We start from the raw sequence: 21197 nt of genomic DNA, 5'->3' as shown, positions 1-21197 counted from the left end.
ACTATTTACTGTTACTGTGCTTGGAACATTGAATGGGAATATATTTAACCTCTGAGCTGTTCTCCAGCTTTTTCTAAAGGGAGTGGTTTCTAGGTATCAGTTTCTTTATGTAAAAATTTGACCTAATAAATGTTCCTAAAAGGAAAATTTATAGTCCAATTTTAAAACAATATAAAGCAAAGTTATGGATTTTTGCTGAAAGGTCTGTTTCTTAAGGTCTGTGGTTTCTCTCCTTATGGCAAAGATTAGGTTATTTTAAAAGTGGAATAGTAAAAGTAAAAATAGTCCTGAAACTGATAGTATTAATCTCCAGAGCAGTAGCTGTATGATGCCATAATTATCAACCTGAAATTCCAGTTCTGTTGAAGTTATTTGAATAAATATACTGTTGATTCAGTGGTGTCAGAATTTCACAGCTGAAAATAAACTTAGACTGTGAATACTTGATTGCAGTTTTCTCTTGAGTGGAACTAGAGCACTTGAAGGGTTTTTAATTATGTGTTTGATTTGAATTGCTGAGTTTATCATCATTACTGAATGAGTTTGAAGTGTATGGTATAAAAATGAACTGAAATTTAAGTTCCTGAAGATAAGCAATCTGTTTTTCTTTGGGGATGGCAGTGAGAAGAAGACGATACTGAGCGCTGCTGAGAAGGAAGCTGCAGCACTGTGGCTCAATCTGTATCAAGTTGGGGCTTTTTGAGTATTTTAGGGCAGCTGGCTTGAGGCAATGTGTGTGCATGCTCATGGCTTGGATTCAACTGATACGTTGGACTTTAGAATGTAGGTGTTTTTAATGAAATTGTCAGGTAGGTTTAATTGTGTTTATGGAAGCTGGTTTACCTATTTACTTCTGGTAACACTTGTTTCTTGTATTCATTTTCTTTCCTATTGTAAAGATTAAGACAGGGACTGAGATCGTGTACACTGTGTGTTTATAGTAAGGCTAGAATTGATAAAGAATTAATGTTGCAGGTTAGGGAGGGGTGATTTTGCTTAAATGGGGATATTTTCCTTTGTACTGACTTTTGTAAGCATTTGGTTTATTCAAAACCTGAGGCTTTAAAAAAAATCTAAATATTCAGTTAAGTGACTTGCAGAGTCTTTCATGTGTGTTTTTCAGCTGTGTGCTGTTTTACTTATTTGCTGTTTTATTTTTCAGCATTGTCAGTGAAGCGGGAGCGTCCATCTACAGTGTCAGTCCAGAGGCGTCCAAGGAAATGCCAGACCTAGACCCTAACCTAAGAAGTGCAGGTATGAAGAGTATTTCATTTTATCATATTTCAACATGGAGCTCAAGTCTCAATTCTCAGCCTGCTTTGTTTATGTTCTTAAAGAAAATAATAGCCAAAAGTAGAAAAAAGTTTTGGCTATTTCGTTTTTAAATTTTAGTTATTCTGTCATTTCACATTTGAAGTCCTAGGCGTGCAAGTGAATGATATCACCTTCTACTAATGCCTGTAATGTAAAGATCCTTGTGGATGTATTCCTTCAACAGGCTGGTACAGGAGAATTTATAGCGATGAATAGAACCAGTGAATTGCAGGAACTTTCACAGTTGCACATGTCCATGCTCACTGGGGCTTGACCTTCCCTCTTCTCTGTGTGTTCATAAATATCTCTAGCAATAATTAAACCATTCAAGGGCTGGAAAAACAATATAAAACTAGAGCAGATAATTTAAAGTTGTGCATTTGTTGGTGATCACTGGAGTCTTCATGTAGCTGAATACAGTTTTCAGGAAATATTGTTTAGGTTTTGTGTTTAAAAAGTTATCTACTTCAGCATAAATGTCATTGAGGTGTAACACAGCAACTGGAAATGTGCAGGTATTGCCACTTTATAATTTTAAGTTTTTGGTTAAAGAGTAGTCTTTAGAGATCAAATTCCTGGCAGCTCCGTCCGTGACCAGATTCTGCTCATGGAATTGTTTTATTCAGAGACAGCTGTCTCTGAATTTTTTTTATTCAGAGACAGGTTTGAAGTTATTTTTGTATTACTTCACTTATGTATTTTTAATTGTGTGTCTTTTTGTATTTTGTTTAATCTACCTTATGGGTTTTTTTGTTCTTAATTTTTCTGCAGTTTGCTGTCATACTCAATCAAATATAGCATACTGGAAAATGCAGCAGCACTTGTGTATAGAACTTTTCCAGTCAAAATTATAATGTTCTTAGATTTAATGTTTTTCTAGCAGGTTACTGGCCTGGAAATCCTTTGGAGGGTATAGATCAGCAGAAAAGAATTCTGACATGGTATATTCAGGGGTAAAACTTTATAGAATTCCCCATGTTTCCCTTTCCTCTTATTTCCACAAAGGGGAAAGTGTTAACTTGATGTTTGAAGTGAATGTTTTTACAGGAAGGTTCTTGGAATGTCTGTATCAGCCCTTCCATTTGCAGGAGAGGTCTCTAGCTTCTTTTTGCTTGACTCCCTTTTCTCTGCTTGTGAACAGACTCCGTTGTGACTATTTCTTCCCTGGGCTACAGAGGTTTTAAATGTGTCATGGTATGGCCAGAGCAAATATTAGGTGTGTGACATTTCTGTGTTTGTGACAGATAGCACTAGCTTTCCCTTGGGTCACAGTTTTTTATGGTGCTGATGTATTAAATGTAGGTTTAAAGTATGTAAATGAACAAAAAACACTAAAAAGGAGGAAATCTAATTATTAACATTATGCCTTTCCAAGTGTACATGTTTCTCATTTTCTCCAAAATTAATTTTTCAATATTCCAGACACTTTTATTTAGTGTTGTGCATCAAATACAGTGAAGTGAAATAAATTTTTTAATATATGATCAATTCAAATATTACTTACCTCGAGTTCATAATTGCTCCCTTATTACTAGGATTTTCTTCAGCCTTAATTTAAGTGCTCTTGCATCTGGTTTTAAAAGCATCAGCAATTTTACCATGCTGCAGCAGTCCCACAGAGTGGATAGAAATTGAAAAGGGTAGGATAGAAATTGAAAAATAATTGCTTAGTTCTATGGATGTTGGCCGTTATGAAACTGACACCTAGAACTATCAAGGTATTCTAAAATTTTCAGGCTCTCTTCCTGACATCTTTTGGTGTCAATTTGTAATTAGCTGTGGTAAAGCTATGGATGTTTTCTTGAAGTTGAGTGTAAAAATGGTACATAACATTAGAGGGAAACATTAACTGATTGAGGCTTTTTCAGACTTTTTTCTTGACTAGCTTACTTGTATAGTTTCAATTTTCCTTTAATTTGCAGCATACAGAAAAGTGACATTGTGTCAAAGCTGACTTGCTTTTTATTTTAATTGTTGTCTTACATCATGTCAGATTCTTTGCTTACATGATAGCATTTAGTACATTAAAGGAAGCTGACAGCTGCATGATGAAGTGTGACATTTATAGTTAAAATAAAAGGTACAGCTGACGTGAGATATCTGTGATCTTAATGCTATTTGCCACTTTAACATTTTTCTCAACAAATCTTTATAGAAGGTTTTTTGAATGACACAGATAGGCCTATGTTTGTCCATTGGGTACATAAAAGTAATATATTAAATAATACATGTTATATGAGGACTTTCTCGTATCTGGAATATTTGCAGTGGTGTTTAGCAACTTTTTGTAGTCAGGTTTTGCTTTATACAAAGAAATAGAAGTTATCAGTCCTGATGGAAAAATTAATTTAATAGCTTCTCCTTGGCTGAGTGCCCTATATAGGGGGAAACCAGCAACCTTCATAATTTCTTGGGGGTGCTAATTAAAGGTATTAGTTAATCCAAGGTCTCAACCGGCTTTTTTTTCCCCTTTGAGCTGTCTTTGAAGGTCATGGATGACACGAGTTTGTAATGAATCATTGAGAAAGATCTCTTTTAAACCAATGCTGTATATCCAGACTGTAGAGGAAAGTCTTTATACAGCACTTTTAGCCAAAATTGCACTTGCTTAAAAAAGAAAAAAAGGTTTTCTTAAAACAATTTTCTGTTACCTACAGTATAGGGAATTAAATAGGGTCTTTCCAGCTTTAGAAGTGTTCTGAATATTTCATGAAAGTGCAGAAGCTTCTGTACTGCTACTGCAATTCCTATAAAATCTTGTGGAGTGGGACTCAGCTAAGTAGATAGTAAAGAGCTTGATGAAACCTAGTTACTTGTGTTTGAGTAGAGTGAGAAGGTATATATCCCCTTCTGACAGTCATTGTAGGATTAATGAGCAGAACAGCTATTTCTCAGCCTCACAGAATTAGGAGATAAGAGGCTTATAGACCAGAGCAATAAAAGGATTTCCTACTTGATAGGCTGAGGAAGTTCAGATGCAGCAGATTAGGAGGGTTCTGCCTAGAGAGAAGCCACTGGAGTTCAGTAATGGGGGTTTTGGATGAACCTGCAGTAGGATTGCAGTCTGACAGACAAGGGAGTGCAAGGCTTCCTTGAATTCTTCGTCACAAAAGCTGTGCCCAAGAACACACTTGAGATTTGGGGTGGGAAGTTTTGTAGAGAAGAATGAAGACAATTGAAAGAGTACTTTACAAGCTGGAAATATTGATCACCTTTGTGAAGTTTATTAGTATGTGCTCTAGCAAGGTTCTGTGACTGCCAGCTCTGAGGCTGCAATGAGGTATTGGTAATGAGGGAGCTGTGAGGCTGCGTGGATGACTGCAGTTCTATTTCTGCCCTGGCATGTGTCCTCTGGCCACCCTCTTGAAGCAGCAGTTAAAATATTTCATTTGGTGGAGTTTTCATAAAGATGTCAAATTCATTGTTTTGGTTGTTCCATTCATTTGTTGGGATTTTTGCTTCTTTTTAAAAAAAATTATTTATTTCCTGACTTCACGTTTAGCCTTTGGTTAGTTTTTATTAATGACAGCTTCAAGTAGGAGTTATGCACTTGAACTTGTGTGTAAAATCTCCTGAATTGTTTTGGGTCTCTGTGATTGAGATTTATTTGTGCCTTTTTTCAATGCAAAGCCTGGATGCAAGTTTCCCTTAGAAGCAGTTTACTGGGCATGGAGGTACTTTTCTTGCAACTTTAGCAGTAATTCACTTGCCGTGGGTTACCTTTCATTGCCAGAGCACATGAGATGACTGTTTTGGTGTGTTATTCTTTGTAGAAGAAAAAAGTTAAACTCAGTGTGACAGGCATTCCTCCCTCAGACAGACGAGCTCTGTGACAGTCTGTGCCAGCCTGGGTTTGGTTGCTGTCACTGGGCCTGGGAATCCTGGAATTCAGTGATTTTCCAAAGGTTGATGTCATTGCTTTACTTCCATCCTGTTCCATACAGTTTTGCCTAAGGTTTGATTTTGTTGTGCAGAGCCTGTATTCCTAATAAAAATAAGTTTTATGGGATAAGAAATGAAGGATGTCAGTACAGATGTTAACATGTACACTCTTCCAGGCTTTCTTTTTTCTTCTCTCACTGCTTCTCCACTTCTACCCCCTTCTTGCAAATGCTTGTTGCCTTGAGCAAGTTTGGCCAGACAAAAGGGGAAGACTGTGGAGGAACAGATCAAGTATATAGGAAGTGTAAGCACATATAACTTGTGTTGAAGGATTGTCACACAGAAATGTGAAATTTGTGTATTTTCTGGATGCCTGGGAGCTTTTTAAGGTATGGCCAGCTAGTGGAGGTTTTGTTGTCCATAGTATAAGGAAGATAAAGGGTGTACCAGTTGTTTTACTTGTACTCACAAAGATTTTTTTTTTCTGCTGCCTCTCCACCTCTTGGATACTGTAATGAAATGAATGTTGCTTAATAACTAAGGATCAGAGGAAACTGATGTATTCTGATGAAACAGAGGCCTGATGGTGGAGAATTGCTATGAAGCAGGAGTCATGCTGGGATTTTATTCTGGTTTCAATGCACACTCAGTTATATAAATGAGAAATGTCTTAATTTCATTAAATTGATGAATTACCTTTCCTTTTGAGACGACTGCTCTAACAAATAAGCAGTTTTTTTCTTTATTTCACTACTTAAAAAGTAAAATAAAAGGGGGAGAAAGGGGCTGTTTTTTCAGACACAATGTTTGTGTAACCACTTGTTAGAAGAGATCTCATGCGAAGCCTCTCTATTTTATTTTCATATATACCTTATGCAATCATACACACTCGATATTTAATATGTAATTCAGTGTTCAAATGCTAAAAGAAGAGCAGCACCCCTGGGCTTGTCTAATGTAACGGCTCTAAGAAATGCGTGTTTTCCTCTTGGACATGAAGGACTAGGGCTTTGTCAAGGCCACATAGTTGTGTCACCCAGTTAGGAAAGCAACAAATGTAGATAAAATATTCCCTACAACTACTCTTTTTGAAGATTTGGAAAGCTAACAGGGCAAGCATGTGTCATGGTGCATGCACAGGTACAATCCAGTATGGAAACTGTGTTGTTTCTAAGGGATGTTTTCTGAGGATAAGGAAGAATCTGAGAGAGCCAAAGGTCACACAGCACAGCTTGCCTTAGCATTGTCAAATCCCATCTGCTTGTCTCCTCTCCACAGGGCAGAACACATTGCATTATTGTACATTCAAAGTTCAGCACACCACTTGCACTTTTCCTTGCAAAAGAAAGCCTTGTAGGCTTTGAGGGCTTGTTAGGACTTTTAGACTGTTATGCTACAGGGTTTCATTCCCTGAGGTCCTGTTAGAGACACAGAGTTCAGAGCTGTCATACTAGCCAGCAAGTAGAAGGTAAAGATTGGAAAAAATGTAATTTCTTTTGACTTTATCTTAAGGAAAGTAAAACAATTTGATGATTAGATGTGTGGGACATAGTGCCTGGATGTCTACTTGAGCTAATTTCTTCATCTTCTTAAAAGAGCACTGCTCCCCTTTGGCTACTCAGGAGAGAAGGTCATTTTTCAAAAACTTTATTGTTTTATTGAGTCCTACGGTTAAAACGTTCACACTGCTGTCTAAGTGGGAGCTTTCTTCTGCAGCTAGTTAGGGAGAACTGGTGAAAGTTCTACAGGCTTTCAGAAGGGAAAGTAAGCACTGAATTCTCATGCATCAAAACATTTTGTCAGCCCAATGTTAGATTGGGTGGTGTGCAATTAGAGCAGTGTGAAATGAAATCCTATTTCATCTCTCATCTGTTGTGTTCTATAGCATTTAAAATGAGTTTAATTATACTTTTGAAAGGATGGAGAACAGAGAACCACACTGTGGTGATGAACATGCAGTGGTTAGAAGCGAGAAGGGTGGTGAACAGCAGTAAGATGTTAAAGATAGAATGTGTTAATGATAGTAATATTAATAAACTAAAATAACAGTAATAGCAATAATTAATGCTTAATTGATAATAGTAATATAAGTAATCAGTAATAGGAACAAGAGGATCTTGTTATTTGCCTCTCCATAGGACCCAGTTCCTACTATTGAGCAGAAGCTCATCTCAAGGCATGGGCTAGGCTCTACAATTCAAACAGAAATTATAGGGAATCTGTGGGTTCTACTGGAAATGAAAACCCAGTCTCTAGCTGCAGATAGTCTGGAAATTACTAAACCTCTCCCAGGTGGGCATAAACATATGCCTGCACCAGCATATTGAAAAATAGAAAAATAGCCTTGAATTGCCCCAAACCAGTAGCACAATCCTGAATGGGTCTTTACACAGATGTTAGAGATGTTTGTAGTCTCGTAGTGTTCTTGTTGTTCTAGAGAAGAATCAAATGTTTTCTAACCTGTGTAAACCTTAGAGTATGTGGGAGATGTGGTGTATAATCATTAACATCCTGCTTACTGGCAGCGAATTTCCTCTGGAGCTGTAGAGCTCAGGAGTGGGCTGAAGCATGATCTCCTGCTGCCTGCAAGTTTTACATGCTCTGGTCAAGATGCTTTCCCTTAGCATAGAAGAGCTATGAGAGCCATTCACTTGCCCCCTTCTGGTGTAACTCTGTGCATGTGTTGTCTGTGTATTCCCTTTTGAAGGCTTTGTTGCTTCCTTGAAGTGTGGAGCTGGAGGAATGACCAGTACCAGGATGCTCTTCAATTCAAGGAGTTTGGGTTTCCTTTTAATACTGGGATTTAATGTGTTATTTGCCAAAGCTGCTTCTTGTACTACAGGCATAAGAAATAACATTCTGGTCACTTACAAAAGGTTAATATTTGCTGTTGATACCAATGACTAATTCTTCTAAGATACAGATGACTAGCTCTTGTAAGATTAGAACTTCAAGTAATTTTTTACTTTTAGCAGTAACAGGAACCAATGGCAGTGTGATGCAGTTAGTATCAGCAGTGTGAATATGAAAAGGATATTGATGATACCTACCTTTTAAACTGAACAGATGGGGAAAAGTTTTTTTGGAGTTTTTATCATCTTCTGAGACTCATTTCTGTGACAGAAAAATCATATGAGGCTTCTGTTAAATGCTTATATGTCCCCGTCTCATCTTAGATAAAATTGATACTATTCTGTGATAAAGAAATTGCTAATGCTTGAGAAAAGTGTTTTGAGAGTGTTTCTAAGAAAAAATATTGACTTTAAAAAGCTGCATTGTAATACTCACTTGTCAAAGTTTTTCTCTTTAAACATATTTATAACTTTCTTGTTGTTTTCAACTCATCTCTTTTAAAGATTTTTTTCTTGGTAATAAATAGGTAGAATATGGTCCTTCATTATTTCATTAATCTTAGGCAAATAACAGATTATCAGTTTTATGGAGTTAAAAGTAAACTAAAATGTAACCTTTTTAAAACAAAAACCTGCTCACTTGCTACAGAAGAGCTTTGGATGAAATGCAGCTGTTGAACAGTTGCTTAAAATAAATTGCATACTTTAAACCCACCAAGAAGATATATGAGGATTCAAAACTGTGTCACAAATCCTGACCTACTGAGAAAGAATGCTTAATGAAAAGACTACTGTACGTTTCACTGTATCCTTTGCAAGGAGGGTGAAATTCAGGTCAACAGGATAGAAGGCTTCCAGGACTCAGGAAACCTGAACAATCGATCACTGAGTTAACATTATTGCAGATACTTATGGAGAGTAATTGATCTTGAGCACAATAATAGGCTTTATAAAAGGATTTTAAAAGTTGTAATGTTTCCATATCTACTCTGGTATGATATATTGACAGTAATTACTTATGCATTTGTGAGTCCCTGATTACCTAAAGATATTTTTTTATTTCATTGACATTGAAGTTTCAACCCAGACTTTTGAGTTGTGAAGGTTATTTAAAATAGGAGGGTGGATGAGTTACTTGGATGTTATAGTAGCCTGTCTCAGCAAGAGTGAAATACTGAGGTTTCATAATAAAGATACAGAATGTTCTCATTTATGACAAAATTGAAGTTGAACTCATCATAGCTTAATAGCTTGCGGTTGCCATATATTTATTTGTGAATAATTTATAAAACTATCTACTGCCTTCACATCTTTTCAAAGCCCAAAACAAATGCTCCCACTCATGTGGGGTAGCTAAGCTGTCACAGTTATTGACTCAGACATATTTTTATCCTTATGTGAAGATGTGCTTAAAAGGAGGAATGCCATCATCCTGGACTTTTGGCCAAAAATGTTTTTCTGCTTACGGTGTTAAGCAACATTTGAATGCCACTGTAACTGAAAGAAATTAAAACTTTTTTGTTCTTCTACTCATAAGCATTCTTCATTTTCATGCTTTTCTTATCTAGAAAGAGCCTTAAAGCCTTAAAGCTCTTGCTTTATGGTATGGCTCTTACATAAAGCAATGCAAAAAGAGAATGTTTCAATATGTAGTTGTCTAAATACAGAATTTGGCAGCTTGCCCCTAAAGTGGGCACAATTCTTGAAACCATAATAAATTTCATCTAGTTGACAAGATTTCCAGCTGCCCTTGCACCCTAAATAGTCTGCATGTCTGATTTGGGTCTTAATGATTGCTTCAGACCTGTTCTGTTACTGAAGGGAGACGGGTATCCAAAGAAGTTAGCACTAATTCTAGCTTTTTAGGGCTGGCAGCTCCCATGGCCCTTGTATAGATATGATGCAGAGAAATAGTAAGGCTGCTGTGTTGGTTTGGCCCTTCACTGTTGAGTGTGGCAAGTTTTTTTCTGTCTTTAGTCTGAAAACTATTATCAGTGTTCCTGAGTGAAAACTCTGCTGTGATTTGAGTGAAAAATGTTATTGCTTCCTGTAGAAATTACTAGAGAAACAAAGTTATGTGACATAAGTTTGAAGAAGATAGTCTTAATTTTAAATTTGTCCATTTGAAATTAGGGATTTGATCTTTAAGACAGGAGTAGCCACATAATTAGTGCATGTTTGTTAGTTCATGAGGGCATATCTGCTTATTAGCCATTAGGAAACAAAACATTTTAATGCAATTCCTCACTTTCTATGAAGGTCAGATAAAGAGATTGGCATGACCTGTGCAAGCAACTCTTATGCATGTGTTTTTTTCACCACAATGGCATCTTCATCACTGACACACCACTGTCTGCTGGGTTTGTCTTGTCAAATAACCAAAGTGAGGAGTGAATTGAGACTTCCAAGCAGTTAAACTGCTTTTTTATTAAAATTGCAGAATATGTCCTATCTAATGACAAGACAGGATTACAGTAAGTATGCTTGTTGTAATTGTCTTTATTTCCCATTGCACTTTGATGTGAAATACATTTACATGGATGTCAGAGGACCACCTAGACCATTCTGTTCTGTCAAGTGTTAAAATTTTGTATAAGTTTATTGAAAGGCATCACAGTATGTTACTGCCTTTCCAAGTTTTGCAATAATATTTTCATCCACAACTCCAGGCTTTGCATTTATGGGGTGTGCAAGTCTTGTGGTGATTTTCTAATAGAGTCATGTCATCCTGATTTTAATACCCTGTTTAATATTGATTAGGAGTTTTTTCACATTTTACTTAGACTAGCATATTTTAATAAAAGCATCTCTCAAACTTCTCGTGTGTGACCATGCTCATAGCTTTTGAGAAATCTCATTTTCTCCTTTTGCCCTGCATGTCATAATATCATGTAATCTTTTTTGCTTGAGCAAAAGTGAAGAATACCTTAATATCTACAGAAGTAAGAATGCATTGCCTGTTTCATTGTTAGTCTTCTAAGAATGCATGGTTTCTAAAATGTACCCAGTGTAAGATAGTTGAAAATGAAAAACAAATTTTACAGTCTTGATATTTTAAAGAAAATGCCAGACCATCAGGTTTTACTGTCTCTGCTCCATTGTAGTAGACCTGACACTTCTCATGATTTCAGTAGTACTGTACCTGTTTTGTGAGAGTCCAGCCACTTGGATCACACGGCTGGAGTGGAGCCTCATTGCCCCCAGAAAAGATCCTTCTATCGCAGTGTGCAACTACTCCAGCAAAAAATAAATGGATTTGCCTGTACAAGAGGCAGTAGATGTTAATCTTGACTGAATTTCTGCCTAGAGAGAATGTGGACAACTCTTTCATTTTGCCTCATTGTGCTCTCTTTTATTTATTAATTGGGAAAGTTCTGGAGTAAAAATTGTGGCTTTAGTGGGAGTTAGGCAGGTCAGCTGTCCTGCTGGTATTGACCATAGGAGCTGCATCTTTAATTGTGGAACTGATTGTTAGTTGATCTTCCTGCTTCAATATTGTAACTATGAGGCCAGGAAAGCACTTAAATGTCTCTGTAACTTTAGGCGTGTGAATAGTTGTGCTTGTTCCGGTGGGAATTCTGACATGCATCTGTGCTGAAGTGCTTTGCTGGATCAGGTCCTACGCCTCCACTCCTAGCAAAGTCTCCTAGGAATATGACAGCATTGTCAACCAAGCTAATATGACAAAAAGAGTCTAAATTTTACTTTTTAATTGAAGGTTCCCAGGAGAAAGCTATGCTTGGAAAATTCTTGTATCAACCTATCCATATAGTTGTCTGTTTTTAAAAGATATAATGGAAGGAGATGTGGACAGTGTGAGGTATTTGCTCTCACCTTATCTAAGATGTAACTTTTGAAATAGTTTTGCCATTAGGTAGAACTAAAAAAAAAATTCTCTAAAACACGGTATGGGTATTAAAGAAGCTGAGTTTAATGATGGTTGCTGAAGGACAAATATAGTCTCTATGCATAAGCCTCAGTGCATTCAGAAGAAATACATTGATGTAAGTGTTTCCTGGTTTGGATCAATACTACTTTCATTGGTGTTTTGTTTCACTTTTGTCTGTCAGGTGGTGGGTGACTAGTATTTCAAAGTAATTAATATGAATTATTGTTATAGGAAAGCATTTTGGCAGTGAGCTGTACTGGTGTAAGTTATAACTGGTGTACTTACACTGATTAACTTTGTGGGGGTTTTTTTTGACAAGAAGGCATACGTGATTGTCTTTGAATTCAGAAGTTCTCTATCAGAGAAGCAGGCATATCAGATGTCACCAGCACAGTGCTTTCTGAGCCTAGCTAGCAAACTGCCTTTGTCAGCATGTTAAAATGGATATTAAAGGATATGAAAACTCCTGCATGACCGAGCAGTGAACTTCATGTTAACTGTGCATTTAACAGTGCAAATCTTTAAAAGTGAAGTCTCTAGTGCAGCATTTAATTGATAAACTTCGCAGTTGTGGTTTGAGGAGCCTGCATATCTCTGGCTACTGTTTTGGCTTCAAGTACAAATGTTTAGTCAAGTCCTTTTCTGAAATGCTGTGAAGCCTTTAACACCCTGCGGTAGTGATGGTTGCTAATTAAATTAAGCTGCAAGGATGGTTAAGAACTGGGGCACCTTTCATACAAGGAAAAACAAAAAAAACCCTGGAAATGCTCTGCCTAGAGGAGGCTCAGGGAGACCTTGAAAAGAGTTTTAAGTACCTGATGAGAGGGAATGAAGGAGAGCAGCAGACCCTTCTCAGTAGAGCCCACTGTTAAGACAAGAGGCAATGGGCACAGATTGGAACACAGCAAATTCAATATGGACACAAGAAAACATTTATCTATTGTTAGGGTGGCCCAGCACTGGAATGGATTGACCAGGTAGGTTGTGAAGTCTCCACCCAGCTGGACATGATCTGGGACAACCTGCTGTACCAAACCCTGTTTCAGCAGGGGCGTTAGAGAAGGCAGCCAGTGTTCTCCAGAGGTGTGTCGAACCTAAACACCTCTGTGAGTGAATACATTACTGCTGTGATGCAGTAAAGGGGCTTATAGGTTATATATATGATAATTATAACCATGTTCATGTTTTCATACACATGTGTGTATGTGTGAAATCAGCTGGTGAACCCCAGATGTACTTCAAGTATTCCTGTTTAACATTATGTGTGTTGTTGACCAAAGCACTATATATATATATAAATTTACATTTTTCCTCCTGACTCCTGTTTGTTCTTCCTCTAACCCTCTCCTGATTTGCTTAAAATTTACATTAAAATGTATTTAAATGCAAAACACTCTTGAAATAAGTGGTGTGCTGTGGGGTTGATTGTGGACATAGCTTTTAAATGCCCTCAGCTTTCTTTGGTCTCACTTTTCTTATTCTTGCAGAAGTGCATGTGGTAGAAAAAACAGCCTTGGCAACAAGGTCGGGCATTGTTATGTTTGTTTTTTTATTTTTGGAGGTGCTTGTTTTGTTTTTAATTTTTATTGAGTTGGCATGTTTTTGGTTTGGTTTTTTGTTTTCCTTTTGGGTTTTGCTTTTTGTGGGATTCTTGGAGTTGAGGGTTTTACTTATTTATTTGCTTTTCTTTAGGACCTTCAGTCCTTATTTAGAAAGATTTTTGGAATCCCTCTAAACACTTTTGTTTTTTGTTAGTGTTTACTTCACTAAGTAGAATGAACATTAAGAGCCAGCTAACCTGTTTCGTCTTAAGTCAGGAGGAAAAAAAGTTTATAGATGTAATACTGGTAGATAGAACTCCTCTAGTTTTATATATGTGGGAAGAAGCACAGTTGGGAATACTGAATACAACCCACTATCTGCAGAATCAGACCAAGTTTATGAATTGATGTTTGGAAGTATGTTTTTTCTTCTGAGGTTTTGGTAAGCAATTGGTTTCTCAATAAATACTGCCTTCAAAAATGCAATCTTGATTCAACATTTGGATTTAGAAGACCAAAGGTTCTTCCTGTATGCTCTTAATGGCATCAGAAATGTTGGAAATTGCTTTTGTTTTTCTTAATGGGGTTATAAGGGTGGCAGATTGCAAATTGATGTGTTTTGGTGTGCAGATTAGTTTAGTAAAATTCATTTTTTAAGTGAGCACTGAATTTTATGGTTGAATTAGATAAATATATAAATATCTGATACATACCTGAGGAAATACTCTAAGTATTCAGTAAGTAAGTCTGTGAGCAGTTACTGTTATTTTTTTAAAGTGTTTATTTGTTTCTTCATATCTGTGATTTCAGGTTAAAGGTTCTTACAGAGTTTAATGTTAAATGTTACATGGGCATTAGTGTGGATACAAAATAGACTGTACACAGTCTATTTTGGAAAAATAGACTGTACACAGTTTTATTTATTCACTCTGTGGCTCAGAAAAACTTTTTAAATGTCATGACTGCAGTTTAAAATGTCCCTAGGTCTTTGCTGGAATTACTCAAATAAAAAGTTTGATTAATGTACATGTCATGTCCTTGTCTAGCAATGAAAAAGGATTCTGCTATAGTATTGACTATTTCCAGGTTAAAAAAAATTTAAATGCATAGAAGATGTAAAAAGACCCAAAACACCTTAGCAAAAGCAATTACATGATTCAGGTTTTTCAGAGAAAAGTGATAGCTATTTTCTAATTCTGTTTTTCAGTTTCCATAGCTAGACGCGTCCAAGACCCATTAGCTGAGCTAGTGAAAATCGAGCCCAAACACATAGGAGTTGGAATGTATCAGGTAAGATAATACCTGTATCATTTAATCTAAGTAATCTGTCATGATATAGAGCAACACCAAAATGCTGCTTTGTAATTGTCAGCTGGTTATGTCTCCTTTAGAAGACGTTTTCAGTTTTGATGGAATGGTAGTAAATGCTTAGAAGTCATAAACTGCCTTTTTTTAATCTCTACTTTTAATGATTATGATTGAGACTCTGAAATGGCTGTAGCCAGATCTATAGTCTATTAAAAACATCAAATCAGACAGGTAACCTGATCTGTATACCTTTCTCTTTTTCTGTATTGTTACAGCAATGGGGTTTTAGCTCTTTGTGTAAAATACAATGAGATATTGATCCTCCATTTAGAAGCCATTAATTTGTACTATTAGGTGCATTCCTTTTTAGAATTTTGTAATAAAAGGGTTTGTTTTGAAGCTTTTCATTCAGTAAAGCTGAATTGGAAAATGTTTGACAATTGTGATTTTTATACATTTTTGTAGGTTATTTCTGAGAATAAACTTTTACTTTCCAAGTTTCTTTACACAGAGCATTATGTTAAGAAGTGGTACATAAGATATTGTCATTTTAGAGCATATTGGCATAGATTCAGGAAAACATTTATGCATGTGCTCAAATCCCACCAAATGAAGAAACAACAACAACAAAAAAACCCCAGAAAATATGGCATATGCTTTTCATTGTATTTTTTAAACTATAGAATGGGAGTAAATTTGAAAGACTACAGCAGAATTCAGAACAGAAAGCATAGAACTGTCTGGATCTGTTCTTTCAAGTCAGCTCCTGAGCATTAATGGGATAGAATGCAATCAGCAGCCTGGAATCCCTTGCTGCCATTGCTAAAGGTGTTGTGACAAAGAGAAGATGTTAAAAAAAATCTTCCAACAAATGTATGCCCTGTTTTGTTTTTCAGAACTGAGGTCAGCATTTTAGTTGGTTAAAGTAGAATTCAGAACTGCTTTTTGAAGTCCCACCACAGATGATAGAACTTACTCATGTTGCTTGCTAACTGCAAACTTCCTGGTAAACCTAACTTAAATAATCTTTTGGTATCAATTATACCATACTCTTTGAGGGAAATTGTATTGAAGGGCTGAAACACTGTAGATTTCTTTAACATGTGTATCCAGATTTCAGTAAAAATGTGCTTTAGTAGTGGTAGCTATAAATATGGGTGTGGTGTTCTGGCAAAAAGATGAGATTCAGTCCGAAGCGTAGTTGGTTCCCCTACTTGTGGGGACCTAGGGCTTTAATTTATAACAGTAGCAGTGATATGTTGAAACAAAAATAATGGGAAGTGATGCAGATTTTTGTTCATCCTTGTTTTAAGGAAAGAAGTATTAAAAAAATAACCTTGAAATGCTGTGTCAGCATTTAGACAAGTTGATTGATTTTTTTTTTTAAACAACAGTTCCAAGATGGAATATTTCACTATTTGCAGTATACTGTGAATTCTTAAGTATTAGTAGCTTGCATTGCTGTGTTTAGAAGGTACTGATTTAAATGCATGCCATCTCCTGTGGCCTATGTGGACATTGTACAAGCATCCATCTAAAGCAAAAAGACATGGAATTGGTGCTGATCATATGGTTTTGGGATCATTATACTATGAGGTGAGTGTTGCAGGGAACAATATTGTGGCAGCTCACTGCAGTCTCAGGGACTAAAGCTGGTGTAATTTACTTTTCATTCATTGAGAGCAAGGTAAGAACTGTGTTCCTGGCCCTTCCAGAGAAGCTTCTTGATCCACTACAGGTTTGTTGTGCCCAAGTGTGTTATTTGTTATTGTCCAAATTGGTTAGATAAAAAGTTTCAGCAAAATAAATCCTAGAAGCCTAGGATAGAGGTAGAGCTCAAAAACTGGTCATTCCCAGCTATATGCATTTTTAATTTTTGTCGTGGTTTGAATAAACCTCTGAGGTAGATACACATCCTGTTGGAATTCATAAGAATCACCACAGATGTTATAGTGTGCTTGTTCAAAGATACACAAATTTCTCAAGTGCTGGATCTTACTGATGTTGCTGAAAGCAAATTTGCACTCTTGAAAACAAAGTCAGAAGTTTTGCTGCCCTCTGAGCATGACAGCTTTCTTGTGGCACAGGGAAGGAATGGGAGGAGAAGAGGAATTAAACTTTTCTGTCTTGTCTTTTAGAGAGACAGCCACTTGCTGGTGTCTCAGGGGACAGGCATGGGAAAAGCTGTTTTGTTGTACAGGAAGTCCCAGAGTAATGGCCGATAGAATCCCTCAGATAAAGAGTATTTCAGGTACAGAATTTTATAATATCCAAGGCAATTTGAAAGGTTTTATTACATTTTAATTTATAATCTAAAGGCTGGCTGCAGCTTTTTATTAATTTCTGTGGTGGAATATGCAGTGCACAGTCTAGATAAGAAATACAGCAGTCTTTTCACAGAGGTGGTTGCTTTCTTAGCCTATTGTAACTTTAAACCTAGCATTTAAATATGACCTTTCCTTTCTTAAACACCCTGAAATTGATATCTAAAATCTGACAAATACAGGTTTTGGCATTTCTGTCCTGAAAGAGGGATAGTGATTAGTCTGTCAGCAATTAGGCAGAGGCAGGCTGAGACTGTGCTGCTGCCCATGACTGTGGAAGCCGTATAGCACAAGCAACATGATGGTTTCTCCAGGGATGGTTGCACACTCTCTGTGTGTTGATCAAAGAGTAAACTCCCTGAGGGGATGCTCCTGCCTTTTCTGGTACTCCTGCCCAAGCACCCCAATCTTTTTGTGGTGTTTGTAATGGCTACGTGATGTCCTGAGTTGGTGTAACAGAGGGGCAGCAGTGCACAGTTTGTGGGGAAGTGGAGCTGGGGCAGCTGCCTTCACAGCAGCCTCACTGACTTGGGACAGGGACTCTGTCAGTTTAGGATAGCCAGAGGTCCCAAACTACTCTGCTTGAAAGGCAGTGGCAGAGACAATAATTTGGTTTTTCTTAGAGGTTGAAGTGAGAGGCTGGTGAAGCAGAACCTGCCTGATGAAGGCTGTAGCTTTTGGAATGAGACTGTGGTACAGGAGCAGTGAGTGTTCAGCTGAGTGACCCCTTTGGGCAGGAGGTGCTCTGCTGCTGTCAGCAGTGATAGCGGTGCTACAGAAAAGGGAAGTGCTCATGTGCTAAATCCACTGCTAACAATATGAGCTTGGCCAAAGTCTGTGGAGTGTGTGCCACACAAAGAGAACTCATTGAAGGGGCTGCATCTTCTCCAATTGCTGTTCCATGGGATTTTGGATCCCTCCCATCTGGTCTCCTGGTATTTAGTGTGCACATTTGTGAGAATATTGGTGTTCTCTTGTTTTTCTAATGCAACTTTTCCAAGCAAATCTGCTCATTTGGGTGTGGATACTTTGGATGTGGAATTGCAAGTTTCCAAGTAGCAGGAGATCTGTGTAGAGTCCCATCAGCTGGGATTTGTTTACTTATTTTAGATGAAAAAAAGAATTGAAACTTGAACTTGGCCACCTGCTTTTATTCTCATTTCAATTTATGATTCTGGGTTTGTGCACTGCCAAGAAAATCAGGTTTGTCAGAGAAAAATAAACAGGCCCCAGATCTCCTAACAGGTATTTCCTTAAACAAAGAGAAGCACAACCTGATTTATTAGAGCCTCTCTCAGACTAAATTCCGATTGCCTAAAGGTCCTTGTCTTCCTTCATCTTTATCTCATTAGGAAAATTGTTCTTTCCTCCCAGACAGGAACCTAGCCAAAATTAATTTATCACCTTCAGGCCATATTAGTATGATTTCTTCTGTAGTTGAACATGAAGATGATGCCCAGATTCTGCCTGATACAGAATATATTTGCCTTGTCACCTCCCCATGCCAGTTCAAAGCTAAATTTCTATTTTGGGAGAAGCAGTTAGTGGCTCAAGACTTTATTATGCTGTACACTGAATTTTGGCAATGAATTACCATTGCAGTTGCAATGATCTTGGAAGATATAGAAAAGAGCTGAGAACAAAGCTGCTTCATGAAGATTGTGGTTAGGGAATTGAATTTCAGAGCAAAGAAAATGAATAAGAAGACAAAAAACTTTGCTCTCAAATAAAACCCCAACTTTTCAGAGGTGAGTAAAGCAGCACTAAGCTAAATTTTCATCATAGTAAAGAGGGGAATTAAATTAATATACTTCTAAAATGTGAAAACCTGAATCTGTGTTAAAAGGCAGAGAAATTATAAATAGAGCTAAGGAATATGTTAAGTTTGGTTGGTCTTTTGATGTTCATTTGATGTACAAAATCCCTGGATCCTAAAAAAACCAGTAACCTTGAGAGAAAGAGATAGATGGAGGTCAAACTCATCTGTAACCAATGAACAAAATATGTGATCTGTGTTGTAGGATTAGAATTTTTGACAAGATCTGTGTAATATTAAAAAATGTGCACTATGACTGATCTTGAAAAAGCAGCATCCTATTTGGTCTTTATAATTTCGGGAGTCCAAAAATCTGTTCATAATCTATTTTTGGATGTGGTAACATCTTCACTGTTGAACATGTTTGGAAAATTAGCATCCTCAAAGGATCTAAGGGATAATATATGTAGTTCTGTGACCTCTGAAGTGGAAGAATACTTGATTACAGATGTACCTGGAACATTTTGCATCAAATAAATGAAATTTGTAAACAATATTCTTCAGTAGCATTTCCTCAAGAAAAAAAAATTGAGCTAATTCTTGTTTTGTTTTTTATATAATTATTATATAATGTTATTATTATATAATGCCGGAAGGTCCTGATCAAAGAGCGTTTCATAAAGCCTAATCAGTGTGTCTGATTGTAACTGAATCTGGACGTGTCCTTTTTGTCACTCCTATCCATCTTCCTTTGCATTTGATTATTACCTACAGGAAGTTTTATTGTTTCAGTTGCAATTTGATTTTAGTTCTAGGCTTGAGTTTTTCCCCCAAAGATGATGAGTATGTTTTGGTAAATGACAGTGCAAATTTAGAGAATGCTTTCAATCAGATACACTTTCTCTTTAGTTAGACCAGATATCTCACGATTAACTACCTGGCTGTGGATTTTAAAGTGGCTTGTATCTCACTGAATGTTGTGTCTCATCTGGAAAGGAAGGAACTTTTTTCTTTCTCCTAGAATTCTGTGTAGAATGCTGTCTGCTATTGAAGGCCATCCTTGCCTGGGTCCTTCCTTCCCTGTCTCAGGGCCAGTGAGGGGCAACTGATAGACAGTGGTGGAGAGATGTTAGTGGCCCCTCCTGCATGTGGCTGAAATTGCACGTAGCCCTTCTTGTTTGTTGCATTCTTTAGTTGTCTTCCTCCCTCAAAAGATGTCTGTGGATGGCAGCATCACTGCTGAGACTTGCAGGTGATCCCTCTACAACAGGAGGGCTATTAACCCTCCTGTTGCGAGGGACATTATTAACCTCCCTTTTGACAGTAGTACTACTTAAAATTTTATTTTTCTGGTGAATTCCCATCATGCATATTATTTGCTGGAGACAGTCTGACTGTACATTTGATGCAATGGAGATATCTGAGAGCTGAACTATAGCAACATTTTATAAATACAGGGATCAAAAGGGGGGACCTCAGGGATACCTCTAAGTGCAGGAGTATGACCAGGTGTAGTTGGTTCAGCCCGATTCAGCTGTGGGCTGAAAAACTCTGCATTATTTCTGTTGTCTTTACTGCAACAGAATCTGGCTTGTCCGTTGCACTGCATGTATTTGTTTGTGTCTACTCACAAAACCCCAGCAAACAGAACTCAGTAGCTTTCTTTGCAAATCTTGTATTGTTTCTCTAGTAATGAAAACTTGAAAATCTGTGTTTAAGTAGAAAGCTTCTAACAAAAAAAAAAACCTGTGAGGTAACTACTACTAGTGATTGCAAAGGAGTTGTCAGAATCCAAACACTGGTCATCAGAAAGAATCAGTGTTTGGTTTGAGAAAACCTTTATCTTCTTTTTTCCTTAGAAGAGGTACACAGTTTTAAATGGTGAAATATGAGACTTTGTATCCTTCTTGGTATCTGAGTTTGGGTATATCTTCTTCATGTAGTACACTTCTGTTTAATAGCATGAAGCAAAGTACTGGAGCTGATTGTTTTTCAGGAGAGTGTGTTTTTCACTGAATATTTAAGGAGTTTATTCCACTTCTTTCTTTATTTTGGGGGGTTTTCTTGATTGACCCATAGAGTATATGAGTAGTTAGGTGTGTTACTTGGGTAGCATAGAAGAATCACTCATGTATGGTGTGAGAATATGATGACATGATGAGCAAGAGTGTCTTTTTTTAAACCTCTGAGGTGGGATTGTCAAAACAGCCTCAAACTTGAGCTTGCTGTATTAGGCTTACTAAAACAAGTTTGTGTGGATTCACAAGTTACATTTTTTTGATTAAGAAAATGGGACGTCTTAGTAGGTGAGCAGTGCTTTATTTTGTGTGA

The 21197-nt window shown here is 37.1% G+C and overlaps 1 protein-coding gene across 2 annotated transcripts in view; it reads left to right on the top strand.

The window, feature by feature from the left end:
• SRBD1 (S1 RNA binding domain 1) overlaps nucleotides 1-21197 on the top strand; it is a 126651-nt gene that overhangs the window by 60847 nt on the left and 44607 nt on the right. For both annotated transcript variants that reach the window (XM_005416194.2, XM_031060726.1), the window contains exons 17-18: nucleotides 1163-1254; nucleotides 14686-14768. In XM_005416194.2, the coding sequence (XP_005416251.1) occupies nucleotides 1163-1254; nucleotides 14686-14768 (175 nt within the window). The remainder of the gene's footprint in view (nucleotides 1-1162; nucleotides 1255-14685; nucleotides 14769-21197) is intronic.

The sequence above is a fragment of the Geospiza fortis genome, unplaced genomic scaffold, assembly GCF_000277835.1.
Source record: "Geospiza fortis unplaced genomic scaffold, GeoFor_1.0 scaffold41, whole genome shotgun sequence".
NCBI lineage: Eukaryota > Metazoa > Chordata > Aves > Passeriformes > Thraupidae > Geospiza > Geospiza fortis.
The sequence above is the reverse complement of the archived record's forward strand: the minus strand, read 5'-3'. Positions and strand labels throughout refer to the sequence as shown.